At 36.9% G+C, this 13,926-nt stretch overlaps 2 protein-coding genes across 2 annotated transcripts; both read right to left on the reverse strand.

Moving 5' to 3' along the window:
• Nucleotides 1-720: 720 nt before the first annotated feature.
• LOC107552065 (uncharacterized) lies at nucleotides 721-9,619 on the reverse strand. Its single transcript, XM_016233872.1, has 4 exons — nucleotides 9,189-9,619; nucleotides 2,766-5,612; nucleotides 2,420-2,494; nucleotides 721-1,438 (listed from the first exon to the last, which is right to left on the reverse strand). Exons 2-4 carry the CDS (start codon nucleotides 5,546-5,548, stop codon nucleotides 868-870), a joined length of 3,429 nt encoding a protein of 1,142 aa, XP_016089358.1. The 5' UTR covers nucleotides 5,549-5,612; nucleotides 9,189-9,619; the 3' UTR covers nucleotides 721-867.
• A 1,053-nt stretch (nucleotides 9,620-10,672) lies between these two features.
• cbln17 (cerebellin 17) lies at nucleotides 10,673-12,266 on the reverse strand. Its single transcript, XM_071582289.1, is given in 5 exon segments — nucleotides 10,673-11,219; nucleotides 11,325-11,454; nucleotides 11,623-11,683; nucleotides 11,912-11,953; nucleotides 12,077-12,266. Coding segments are annotated over 5 exon segments (711 nt in total). The 3' UTR covers nucleotides 10,673-10,931.
• Nucleotides 12,267-13,926: the final 1,660 nt, after the last annotated feature.

A 13,926-nucleotide genomic window follows, 5' to 3' on the forward strand; every position in this document is an offset into this window, starting at 1 on the left:
ATATATATATATTGTTTATATATTTTATTTATATATACAGTATATATGTAATGTTTGATGTTTGACATGACAAAGCTTAAAACTAACTTTATAGGATATCTTTGTCAAAAGTCAAACAGAGCCATAAGTTATGTCTTTATATAGACATAGATTTAATAATTGTGAATAAAATTTAATATTTAAATATTTCAAAAAAAAATTGAAATTGAAGCTCATATCACAGAGCTGCAAAGCAATATGACAAATTACATATATTGCTACCTACAACACTATGACTAAATCAAAAACAGTAAATTAACACTGCTGTGTTATTTCATGTGAAAGTTGCTTATTTATGTTTGGGCATGTGTGCGGGCTGGATTTGGCTGGATTTGAAAGAAAAGAGGCAAAACAACCATCTTTGTTGCATAACCTTGAATCTGTGGTTTATTTAGCTAAAATTTAGCCACTGAAGCTCCATATGTCAGTCCCATCACAGTCCTCTGGCTTTAACAGATGATAGCTGTCCATTTTGAAGATCAAAAAGGAAGTGATGAACTATATACTCATAATGTCATGTCCTAAAAAAGCATCTTAAGTGCAAAACCCTTCATAACTAGTCAAGGCAAGCATCATGTTCATTGTAACTGTAGAGAAATAGTATAATTAATTTTTAAAGTAAATGTTGTACAATTTCATTTTCCAAGGAAAACTAGTTTCATAATTTAAATCCTCCTGGGTAGTTCAGTCACAGAATGCCATGTAATATTGCTCCATTCCACAAAATATATCAGACTTCCGACTGCATTAGGAGAAAAATGAGTTGTGACTCCACATACCAGAGGGTTGAGAGTCATGCATGAAAATCAGATACTTGGCATTATGTAATCATTTACTTTGGACTTTGTGTGGCAGCCAGCTAAACAGCTTCCTGCATAATTTCTTCCTTTTGATTTTAGCTTTGAACAGGCACTGATTCTGGGGGTGACCTTGAGACTGAATCTGAGACTGAATCTGAGGCGTAATCTCAGTCTGGGATTGAATCTGAGATATAATCTGATTTTGAGATTGAATCTGTGGCTGAAACGGAATCTGTGACTGAGATTGAATCTGAGGTTGAATCCGAGACACAATCTGTGGCTGAGCCTGAGGCCGAGACTGAATCTGTGGCTGCGGCTGATGCCGAGACTGAATCTGTGGCTGCGGCTGAGTTTGAGACTGAGACCGAATCTGGCACTGAATCTGAGAAATAATCTGAGGCTGTCTGTGGGTTTGACTCTCAGATTGGCTTTGGGTCATAATGTTTGCATTTAGCTGGTGTAATTTGTGATTCTGAATGAGTGAGGTGAGTAAAGAAAGAGATCCTTCATATCCTTCTTTCCTCTCTGGGCATGATGGGCACAGACTCTGGAGGAGTTCCTTGAATCTTCTCTCTTGTTGACGGAAGTCATACTCCACACTAGTCCAAAGAGTGAATAGGAAAAGCGGGAAAGAGATAAGGGAAAAGGTAGGGGGACAGAGAAGAGAGCATTCTATATGATTGTTAATGCTTCATAGTTATTTTTTCCCCTTGGAATTACATGCATTTGCACAACCATTCATTACTCCAGTCTTCAGTGTCACCTTCAGAAATCATTCTAATATGCTGATTTTGGTGCTCAAGTAACATTTCTTATTATCACTGTTGAGATTTTTTTTTTTTTGAATTTTGGTTAAAAAGTAAGTCCAAAAGAGCAGCATTATAAATGTATTTACTGTCACTTTTCAATCAATTTAATCCATCCTTGCCAAAGATTATTAAAGTATTAATGTATTCATTTCTCAAAGGTAGTGTACACACATAGTATACTGTATGTATTATCAACAAATATATGTTTGTGTGTGTAATTACTAAAATCTGTGCTTTTTCTACTATTATTTTGCCATTATTATACTATACAATACATGAATAATGATAGAATATAATGACAAAAGATTTTTCTAAAAATATTATTAAATTCTTTTTTTTTAATTATTATTATTAACCTACGGGCGGTGGGAGAAAGTAATAAAACACTGAAGAAGAAAAAATGTGTCTATGGAAATGTGGGAATATGAATCTAATTGTATTGAATTGGATAACACAATAAAGTACTAAAGTTCATTCCTAAAGGGGTAGTTCACCCAAAACTGAAAATTCTGTCATTTTTTAATCACCTGCATGTCGTTATAAACCTCTAACCTGACTTTCCTTCTTCTGATGAACACAAAAGAAGGTAATTTGAGACACTGTCTCTCTGAAACACAGAGACATTTTAAAAATATATTTTTTTGCTCTCCACAGAAGAAAGAAGCCTTGCTGGTTGGGAACAATATGAGGGTGAGTAAATGATGACAGAATTGTCCATTTTGGGAGAACTACCCCTTTAAAATGATTAGTAGTCTCACTGGGTGCTCTCACCTGTAGACAGCACATGCGGTCTTCTGACAGGTGGAACAATCACTGAGGTCTTGGCCAGTCCGAAAACATCGCCGACTACATAAATAGCAGGCAAGGAAAAAGATTTTAAAAGGCATTGTTTTAGCATGCCTCACATTCACATCCATAAATGCAGTTAGAGCTCATTTATAGCCCTTAGTGACCTACGCTTGGAGATAAAACCAAATGTACATCAAATTAAACTACAACTACCCTTTTTCCCTGCACCTCAGCTCTAAAACATTTCTCACAATTACCTTTAACACATCCAGCTCGCCAGTCACACTTGTCTATTATCTGCTAATCTTGGAATAACTCCGTCTCTCACCCTTTGCTGATTGCATGGCTCATCTCCAGGTCCTGGATGACGTTGAGCAGAGTTGTGACTCTTTCCTTGTTTGACTGCAGACTCGCCTCTACCATCTCTAATCTACACTTAGGGTCCCACAGACTGCCACATTTAGGGGATGCAGGCAGCAACCTTACTGCAGAATCCGGATGGTCATGCATTATGGAACAGCGTTCACTTGGGATGGAGCCAACCGCTTCAGAACGAGATTCCATCTGTGCCTTTGAGTTCTGGAGACTCCCGTCTTTCTGTGCGTGCTCTGTAGGCAAAGTGTCTGAGGGATCCAAAAGTGGGTTTTGATTGGAGGTCACATTCAGGTTCCCATTTACGAATTTAAAAGCTGGTGCTTGTGGAGGTGCAGAAGAAGGTTTAGGAGGTCGACAAGAAGGAGGTGGTTTGTTTGGAGGTTGAAGCGAGTGTTGTGAGCCATTGGTCATTTGACCTTCTGGTTCCACTGCCTTAATATCAGTTTGTTTCTTTGACTCTGTGTCACTCCAAGATTTCAATTCAGTCCTGTTGTGTGTAGTAGCTTGAGGAAAAGCCCTAGCGGAAGCGATGGCTAGTAATGAGGACTCAAGAGTGTCATTATTAAGCTGATTCAGGACAGACCGTCTGAAAGTAGGCTCTGTCTGCCTACGTGGCGTTTTCAAATGAACACACAAAGCGCGCGAGGCTGCTTTGACACCAGGGCTTGCTTGAGAACGTTCTTTGGTGTACGAATGCACCTCCACCTCCGTCTGCATGGCGGTAAATGCATTTGAGAGGTTCTGATGGTTGATTGTTTGTGTAGTAAGTGTTGCTTTGTGATGGGTTGACATATTTGGGGCATGTGAAAACAAACAAGTGTCATTTTGGCTTTTTGACTCATGATAAGGATGTGACAGTGCGTCTTTATGCACGGATATACCCTGCAGTGATGTTCCACTGGTGTTTGTTCGCTGTGTGGATGTGTAAGAAGCTTCCTTGTGCGTGTCGGTGGGCGAAGGAGTGCCTGTGTGTATCGATGCGTGACGTGGTTCACCGTGAGGCCCTGAGAGTTTATGTGCGTGTGTCACCAGTGCAGAATGCGAATGTGAATCACAGGGTGATGATTCTGACTCTGTGTCAGCACAGATTTGCGTCCCGCTTTGAGGTTTAATGCTGAAATTTGTGTGTGAGCACACTGACGGTTTAGTGTGCGTGTCAAACTTGGACTCTAGTCCATTAGTGAACTGAACCTGTCTGTGAATGTTTGAAGCAGTGGAGGATATGACACCTTCATTCACACAACTCTGCACTATAGTTTGGCATTTAACATTTGAATGCAAATGAAAACAGGCAGGGGATTTCGAAAGTGTGCTTGTCTGATTTAACCGTGAGCATTTTGAAAGTGCATTGGAGTTCTGCAGTGTGCTAGTTTGGGGGAACATTTGTTGTTTCAAAGTAGTTTGCAAAGGTTTGATGTGTATTTTATTTTGGGGCTGGGGGGACTCTGAGTGTGTAGTTGCGACTTGGTTTCTTTGAGTTGGTCGTTTCTCATCAGGGTTTGGCTGGTGAGATGATCTAAAGTGAGTGTTTGTGTGTGGTATTCTGGTATTTGTCACCTGTGTGGCTTCTAGCTTCTCTGACAGGCTGTTTTTGTGTGTTTGGGGAGGGTTGACAGTCACAGGAGGTCTGCAGGGACAAGAGTTGTGAGGTTTGTGAGCGTTCAAGTGTGTGTTTATGACCTTTGTTGAGGCTCTATCCTCTTTCACGGTAACAGTGAGCGTGCGTGTATTTAGAGCCGATGAGCGACTGATATGATTAATGTGTGTGTCAGCGCTAGATTCCCTCTTGACTGCGTGATGATTAGTGAGGTTTGATGCCTCACTCTGCTGAGCAGGCAGCAGAGATAATGGCCATTCCTTGTTTATATTCATATTGAGATAAGAATGAAGGTTAGGGCTCATGAGGTGCTGGTCTGACTGTGTAGCACTGCGGTCGGTGTGCCTTTCTATCTGCGTGTATTCCTGCACGTCCTTCCCAGGGTAAAGAGGGGATGAATGTCTTGACTGGAGTCCCAGAGAACCTGCGGAAGTTGGCGGTGTAAACATCCTTATTTGGCTGTAAAGTCCAGGAGGTGTTGGATTCTGTCTTCCCCCACAAGTGCTGCAGATGGTCACAGGAGGTCTGTGAGGAGGTGAGCGAGGAGGTAATGTTTTTTTCTTTCCGGTGGTAGACTCCACCCCTTCACTGATGTCACTGCTGATCCCACCCATTACCTCAGAGTCAACCACACTCCCATTGGTGAAGTGACAATTCCTTCTCGGTTTTAACCTGTTGTTAGCCACACCTCTCAACGGAGGACTGGTTCTGATTGGACAATTATGGCACTGGACTTCTTCCCTGATGTTTTTACAAATATCCCTCTCCAGTCCCTCAAAAGTCACACCCTTTTTCATTTTAGTCTCCAGACTTTTTCGTTTATAAATGATACTTTTAGTTTTTTCTTTTCCGTTATCCTCCTGTTTACCAGCCTCGTTTGGGATGTGGCCGTTAGGTGGCATGATCACTTTGTTTTCTGATTGACTGCTACAAGTATCCACATGTTTGCCGTTTAGCTGTAGTTGGTTGTTTTTCATTGCAGGTGACGTCTGCACACCGACGTTACAGTGATGAGACAGTGTGAGGGTTGCCATACTATTGGTCCCATTTGCCACGGTCCTCCAGATGCGTGTCCCAACAAGTGCAGGTTCTCCAAGAACTGGCACTGGAGTGGTGTGATCAGCTGCCCGTCTACCCATCTCAGGTATAACTGGTCCAGGCAGACTTGAGTGGAAAGCAATGGATTTGACCACTATGAAGCACCTGAGGTGGAAAGAGAAGGAGAACTCTTGGAAGTAAATAGACTGAAAAAGACAGACAAAAGGTGAATAGTAATGAATGTTGTTTGGGCTACAAATACCCTGATACATGAGTCATGCTCAGAAAACGCTGCTGTTTTTGTTTTTAAAAAAAAATGTATTTGTTTGTTTGTTTTCATGTCTAAAAAATCGTTTTTCCCCAGCGCAGTTTCATTAAAAATGTTTTGGGGTTTTATTTCCCAGGATTGAATATTAGTGTAAAAATGGCAAATAATGGCCTAAACTAGCAAATTTCAAATACTATTGTGCTTTGTGCAAAGAACAATTCTGTATTATATTCTGTATACGATTGTTAGCCCATAACAGATGAATATTGAACTTGATGAGGCCAGTAAACAAATAAGATAGACAGACAGACAGACAGACAGATGATGATAGATAGATAGCGATAAGAGAAACTTCTCTTTATCTAAATTTTGATGTCACTCATGAAGGGGTAGTGAAGGAATAGATAAATTCTAAAAAAAAAAAGTATTTTAGGGGAAAAACTACATAGTACAAGTAACATATTTTAATTTTAATAAACTTATTTTAGTCAGAAACATTTTTTTCATTTATATTTAATCTATAAGGATGATGATAGATAGATAGCGATAAGAGAAACTTCTCTTTATCTAAATTTTGATGTCACTCATGAAGGGGTAGTGAAGGAATAGATAAATTCTAAAAAAAAAAAAGTATTTTAGGGGAAAAACTACATAGTACAAGTAACATATTTTAATTTTAATAAACTTATTTTATTCAGAAACATTTTTTTCATTTATATTTAATCTATAAGGTTTTTTTTAACTACAATTCCATTTGCATTGCACACTTATTAGAGTCAAATCCATCATCTAATGCAACTAAGTTCAGTATTCTGTAAATTATATCATTAGTCAGTCATGGGGACACACATTCATGTTGCACAAATTGCACTGTTTTCTGACAATGACCCACATAATAAAAACTGCAAAGTATCAACCATCTGCTACCGCCTGCAGTTAATTTTGAAATGAATACATTATATCAAGGCATTGGATGAAAATGCTAAATTTGTGGGTGCAATCTATTATGAGACGTGTGAAGAAGAAGAAGAAGAAGAAGAAACCTCATGCAATGCTTCAGAAACGACATTTCTGTTCCAGAGCACAAGACCTGATAATAGAATGTACAAAATCAGAAACATTTTTTTCATTTATATTTAATCTATAAGGTTTTTTTAACTACAATTCCATTTGCATTGCACACTTATTAGAGTCAAATCCATCATCTAATGCAACTAAGTTCAGTATTCTGTAAATTATATCATTAGTCAGTCATGGGGACACACATTCATGTTGCACAAATTGCACTGTTTTCTGACAATGACCCACATAATAAAAACTGCAAAGTATCAACCATCTGCTACCGCCTGCAGTTAATTTTGAAATGAATACATTATATCAAGGCATTGGATGAAAATGCAAAATTTGTGGGTGCAATCTATTATGAGACGTGTGAAGAAGAAGAAGAAGAAGAAGAAACCTCATGCAATGCTTCAGAAACGACATTTCTGTTCCAGAGCACAAGACCTGATAATAGAATGTACAAAAGACCTTCCTGCCTAAACTAGATGAATCCAATTTGGAAAGAGTAAGCAAAAAAGATGAGAGAGAACAAAGTGAAATCAAAAGAACAGAGTGATATCAAACAGAAAGAGAGAGAGAGCGGGTACAAGTGTGCTGTAACATATTCAGTTTGCATTACTTCTGATCTATCTATGCAAAAAATTAATATGTACAGTTTCCAGGAATATAGAGAAACTGTGGTCTGTTTGCTCAGTTAAACTGTCAACATGAGTGTGTGTGCGTGTGTGTGTGTGTGTGTGTGTGTGTGTGACTAATTAAATATTTCACACACTGACAAACGTTTTGTTCTGCTCTGACCTGACTTTCTCTCCTTTCCGCTGCTACACCTGGCCCCCCGCCAGCCAGGCTCGGCTGCCCTCTCTCTCATTCAACCCACCTTGGGCACCTTGATAATTTGCCTGACAAAGAGGGTGTTAATCAGTGACTGACAGTACATTTTCTAATGAGCCACTCTAATAAGTGAATGTTTCGAAAATGTGTTCGTGCGTAACATTTTGCCTACATTTTAAGGACAAATGTACTCAAAAGGATAGTACAAACTCAAATTATCTATATTGTGGGAACCTGTTCATGCATAAATATGGTAAATAACATATTAAATAATGTATTAATGAGAAAAAAATATTGCACTCAGTTGCACATGTATTGCTTCATATGTGTGAAAAAAAACAGCTTACTGGCTGTACACTTAATAAAGATATAGACCAAAACAGTATATATATATACAGTGGGTACGGAAAGTATTCAGACCCCCTTAAATTTGTCACTCTTTGTTATATTGCAGCCATTTGCTAAAATCATTTAAGTTAATTTTTTTTCCTCATTAATGTACACACAGCACCCCATATTGACAGAAAAACACAGAATTGTTGACATTTTTGCAGATTTATTAAAAAAGAAAAACTGAAATATCACATGGTCCTAAGTATTCAGACCCTTTGCTGTGACACTCATATATTTAACTCAGGTGCTGTCCATTTCTTCTGATCATCCTTGAGATGGTTCTACACCTTCATTTGAGTCCAGCTGTGTTTGATATATATATATATATGGATTCTCTAAACAAACATTATTATTATTATTAGAGAACTGCTGGATATTACTTTGTTGTCATTTACATAATTGTATTTATTTACATTTGCAGTCACTCATTTTTCATTATACTACCTTTATTCAGTGTGTAGACAGTAGTTTAAAAATGAATGAAAATCAGAAAGGTTTGTGAGAGGTTTGTGGGATGAAGTCCCACTCCATGATAGAAAAACAAACATTTATGTATGTTTTTGAAAAATAATATCATGGCATGAAAAAATAGAAAGAACTATGGTACTTTGAGATTCACAGTAAACATTGCAACTATGCTGTGAATGTGAATCACTTTCCAATCAGCACTTACTGTTTCGCCATCACATTTCCAGTGAACACACACACACATTCCCTCAGCCCCCAGCCTTGAATGTGCAAACATTTCAGATCATCTTGTTGTTCATTCCCCCTAGCATCTCTCTTTCTTGATGTTCTGTTGTGGATGTCAAACTGACCCCTCTGGGTGGCACCAGGCTGTGGCACCACACATGACAACAGGCTGAAGTCAGTCTAGGAAAGATTGTAGTCTATGAAGCACAAGACTCACAGTCTTTCCTTCAGATATCACAACAATCATGCAGCCTTTAATTGCAGATGAACACAAAAAGATGGCGAGAAAAGCTGAGGAATAGGATCAAGAAATGTTGCGAGCTGTATTCAAACTTGCATCGTTTACATGAGCGCCACAGCTCATGCGCTAACCGCTAGGCCACGGCTCTGGCACAGCGACTAACTGTTTGGAATCAGTTACATCGTGCAGAAATACGATACAGTCCACAACACAAAACAATAGACTTTTATTTTGTACATAAACAAGCACCTACCTTCAGTTACATCCTGAGACTCAAACCCCCAAAGCTTCCTGCCATGTTGCAGGTCTTTTTCTATAGGTTTCAGTATCCACAAAAGGTCTTGTTGTCCAGTAAGTGGGTGCAGTGAGGAGACTCTAAGATGACTCAAATCTGCACATGAGCTTGTGTTCAAACAGCACCTGCCTTGACAGTCACTCCTCTAGCTCACCACGGACAGTAATCATCCTCCCTCAGAGGCTGATTGGAGGCTGTTTGCTTCTCTCCAGAGGCGTCTGCTTTTCATTTGTTTTGATTTGCTCTCACCTTCACTTGCTGAGGCAGCAAGCACAAAGATGCATTGATCAGTGTCCTCAGCCTTGCGCACTCTCTCTTTCTCTCTCTCTGAGTCACTCTTCCTGTCTGTCCCTCACCCTATCGCTCTGTCTCACCCTGTTTCACATATGCATATCCAGTGCTGGGTCAAAGGCATCCTAAATTCAGATGAAATTAGGCAGGGTGGGGAGAGAAAGAGAGATAGAAATGGAGAGATAGAGAGAGAGAGAGGTTCTGCTATGCCAAGGGGTTGTGTGAAAATTACCAACATTATAGAAAAACAGATTGATGGATGTAGTAAAGGAATGTTTAGCTTTTTACATAAAGCGTGTTCACTGTGAAATAAAATGTAATTTGTTATATGTTATATGTGATTTATCATTATTTTAAAACTGTTGAAGGTAGGGAAATAAAAAACAAAAATAATATTAAATTTTTTTTTTTTTTTTAAAGTTGTTCAGATTTAAAGCCTGTCCACTGTGTAATAACATGTGCTTTACTGTGTATTATTTCCTATATAACTAATTTAAGAAAGCGAATTTGGGAAAATGACAAATAACATTTAAAATTGTATTGTTGGAATAATCTGATTTCTACAGATATAATATGCACATATCTTATGTATGCATCTTATATGAAAACGATGTACACTGAAAAGTTAGTTTAGACCAGTTCTGAATTTTAAAAAGTCACAACATCTATCAATTCCCATTTCACTGGTCTCACAAAAAAAAAATGGGGTGAAAAGGAATGTTTGCATCCACAAGGAAATCACCATTTTGCTATACAATTTTATATATACAGTATATATATATATATATATATATATATATATATATATATATATATATATATATATATACACACACACATAATTTACAGGTGTTTTTATTGTAAATAATTATCAATAGCTGTAATTGTATCTGTTTAGTAATGTTTTACTACGTTCACATGTCCAAAACTCAACACTAGATGTCAGCCTTTAACAACAATATGATCAGAGATTCTGCATATCATGCACTACAATGTAATTCACTAAAATCCCAGGAACGTACCTATTATTTTTTTCCTCCCAAAGATTCTGTTGTTTCAGAATGCTAAAATCTAGAATATTTAAATAAATACATTTAATATACTATTAATACAATGTATTATATTATTATTATTATTATTTTAGGTAAGAATGTTATTAGATAGTACAGAGGTTTATATACAAATGTGTTTAATACAAACAATAGCATGTGAGAGCATTATTGCAGTTATATTTTTCCATATGGAGTATATGATTAATACAGCACAAGTGTGATTCATGCAGTTTTCTCTGAACAACCAGTTAGAAGTTATTTAAATGAGAGCTCAAAACTAATGTAGAAAGAGCACAGATTAGTAAATTTGTCTTTCATTAGGAAATCAACAAAACTTAGTACAGTGTGCAATGGTTGATCACTTTAATGGGTAAATGAGGAATCCACTGAAAGTGCTGAGGTTATCTGGACTGTCATAGATGGTGTAACCTGGGAGGAGTTTCACACAAACTACATCACCCACTTCCAGCTGCAGGACAGCTCCATTTGATGCATATCTGTGCTCATCGTGATTACGCCACTGACCTACTGACACAATCTTCTGCCCATTTTTATGTAAACTTGCACCCAGTGATTGTCTGATTTGAGTACCACATGCAGTGAATCTGAAGTAGTAGACTCCTTTAACTGGTGCAGTGAAGAGACCCGCCATTGACAAAACATTCAGATCAAATGTAGAATGAGCCTGATGAAAATTAGAACGGGATGTTATCCTTTAGGCATGGCATTGGCTATGTTTGCTCAAGGTATCTGTTGCTGGATTGTAGTTGTAACCAATGTTTGTGAAGATGTGGTTAAATGTCAGTGTGATCTCAGTACTCTGAGGAACTAAATCACCACGCATGCCTAAGTCAGCTGAAAATGCCACTTTTGGTTGTTTTGTGGACGGAAAATATTTTAAGCAGTTTTTACTACATAACATAACCAGAAACAAAACGAGTTATTTCAGAGTTATACAATAATATTTATTGTGTAATAAAGGCTGCCTGTACATAATCCCTTAAATATAATACAAAAAGAAGAAGAAGAAGAAGAATCATTTAATTAATACATTTTCTCTCTTAATTCCTTCCAGCTAGTTTTCAGTTATTTTTATTTGATCAATAATCCCTAAAATTAGTAAAATCATTAATTGTAACTGATACACATAAGAAGCATATGATGCGTTTCATATGCGAAATAAAGACTTTTTTTCTTCCAACATAACAGTGTCTTCCCCAGAACAAAGTATGCTTCTTAACAATGTATTCATGCTTTATTATTTTATTGTTTTACATGTGCTTTAATATTTTGTTACATTTTAATTTAAAAAGAATGGCCGCATACACTTTTAAATACCTGCATTCTCTTTCTTCAGCTCCTGCATTTGTTCTGCCATTTCTATAAAATAATAATGATCTAATGAGTGTTTATTTAAATGACTTGTATCCATTATTTGAAAGATTTATTTTAAACTGCTCAACTATTTAAAAGGTGACAAACGAAGCAACTGCTAGTACTAACTTGCATTCTCTTTCATCGCCATGTCCAACTTGACTTTGAGCTCCACCACCATGTCTCTTATATCTCTCACCTCAGTCCAGATGTTGGGCTCGTTGTTTTTTCCATTGGCCACAAAATCTTGCACCTCAGTTTGTCCATCAGTGAGCAGAAGACAGCACAGCAGCTGCAGGAGAGCAACACTCACCTTCATCCTGATACAGACAAAACACTTGGGTTTATGAAAATAACACAAACAGGCTTTGACATAGTTAATCATTACTAGCCTTTATTGGCACAGATATTACTCATCCAATTACAAGAAAGAATGTGGTATGTCATAAAGTAAAGCCAAACTCAAGAGTAAAGTCCTGTTCTCGAAATTAACAAAAAGAAGAATCAGGAACACAGTAGTGTATATTTCTCTTTTCCTTGTTGTATCCTTTTATCTTAATTTTTCTATACCATCTGCAAAACTATTTTGAGGAAAACTACTTTAATAAATTCCATGGTATTTAGTCATGAGTTTTACACAAAGCATATCTATATCTGAACTCTGCAATGCTTTCTTTCACATCTCAATTGTAAATCCTGATGCTTTGCAGTAATTTTTGTCCCTCCCTAAGTGACAGACAGTATAGCAGTAGAGCAAGACAATACTTTCCGTACCCACTGTATATATATATATATATATATATTGGAATGTTTATGGAAATAACACATAAGGTATCAGCTTTTATACTTTGTGGTAGCTAATCATTGCTACTCAATATTGACACAGATGTTTCTCACCTGTATAAATACAAATACAGAGTCAAATATTAAAGTGAAGCCAAACTCCAGGGGTAAAGTTCTGTTTGTTTTTGAAAAGTCATGTGATCTTGAGTTTTTTTTTTAGTTTTTAAAATAAAATGAAATGAAATGAAATGAAATGAAATGAAATGAAATAAAATAAAATAAAATAAAATAAAAATGGCTTAATAACACTAGATGTCGCCCTTTTACTACAAATGACAGCTAATTCAATTCAAGTTTATTTGTATAGCGCTTTTCACGATACAAATCATTGCAAAGCAACTTTTCAGCAAATTAAGTTTCTACAATATTATATAATATATACAATAATATATTATACAATAATAGCCAGGCTGTCACTCTTCAGTGCTGGGTTTAGGCAGTTGATGTATTTGATGATTTATACTTATATTGTATTTACTTATGGATTTTTTTTTACTTACCGTACAGTAGTTTATTTTAAAACATAAATATTTTAATATGTGTATATTAATCGCTTCACAGCCCTGCATTAATGTTTTAATATGTAATTTTACTATGTAATAATTAATCGTTTTAATATTAACAAACAAACACACACACACACTCAGGTTTTTTTTTTGTGAAAGTGGGGACATCCCATAGGCGTAATGGTTTTTATACTGTACAGACCGTATATTCTATTGCCCTTTACCAACCCTACCACTAAACCTACCCCTCACAGGAGACTTTGTGCTATTTCAGATTTTCAATACACTCCATTCTGTGTGATTTATAAGCGTTTTGAAAAGTGGGGACATGGGGTAATGTCCTGAAAAGTCACCTTCTCCTTGTAATACCTATGTCATACCTTTGTCATTATACAAATTTATGTCCTCATTTGTCACAAAAACGCATACACACACACACACACACACGATGCGCAAAACTGTCAATAGCAAATAATTAAACTAATAACAAAACAGTAGCTGATTCAGAAGCGCCAGATTGTCATAGCAAAGTCAGAATGACCTCCTCTCCTAGGTTCACGAAACGGTCGTCCATAAAATGCATTGCTGTTCTGTTGTAAGTAATCTTAAAGATTCCTAAATGCATCTACT

Source organism: Sinocyclocheilus grahami, unplaced genomic scaffold (assembly GCF_001515645.1).
Source record: "Sinocyclocheilus grahami isolate Dianchi unplaced genomic scaffold, SAMN03320097.WGS_v1.1 scaffold440.1, whole genome shotgun sequence".
NCBI classification, from domain to species: Eukaryota; Metazoa; Chordata; class Actinopteri; order Cypriniformes; family Cyprinidae; genus Sinocyclocheilus; species Sinocyclocheilus grahami.

What these genes read in the sequence shown, in the direction of transcription:
- LOC107552065 (XM_016233872.1), bottom strand. Translation starts at nt 5,548, where the DNA reads ATGGGTAGACGGGCAGCTGATCACACCACTCCAGTGCCAGTTCTTGGA. An exon ending in AGCCATGCAATCAGCAAAGG is followed by an intron (nt 2,495 to 2,765) that starts GTGAGAGACGGA and finishes CTATTTATGTAG; the next exon opens with TCGGCGATGTTTTCGGACTG. An exon ending in ACCGCATGTGCTGTCTACAG is followed by an intron (nt 1,439 to 2,419) that starts GTGAGAGCACCC and finishes TCTTTGGACTAG; the next exon opens with TGTGGAGTATGACTTCCGTC.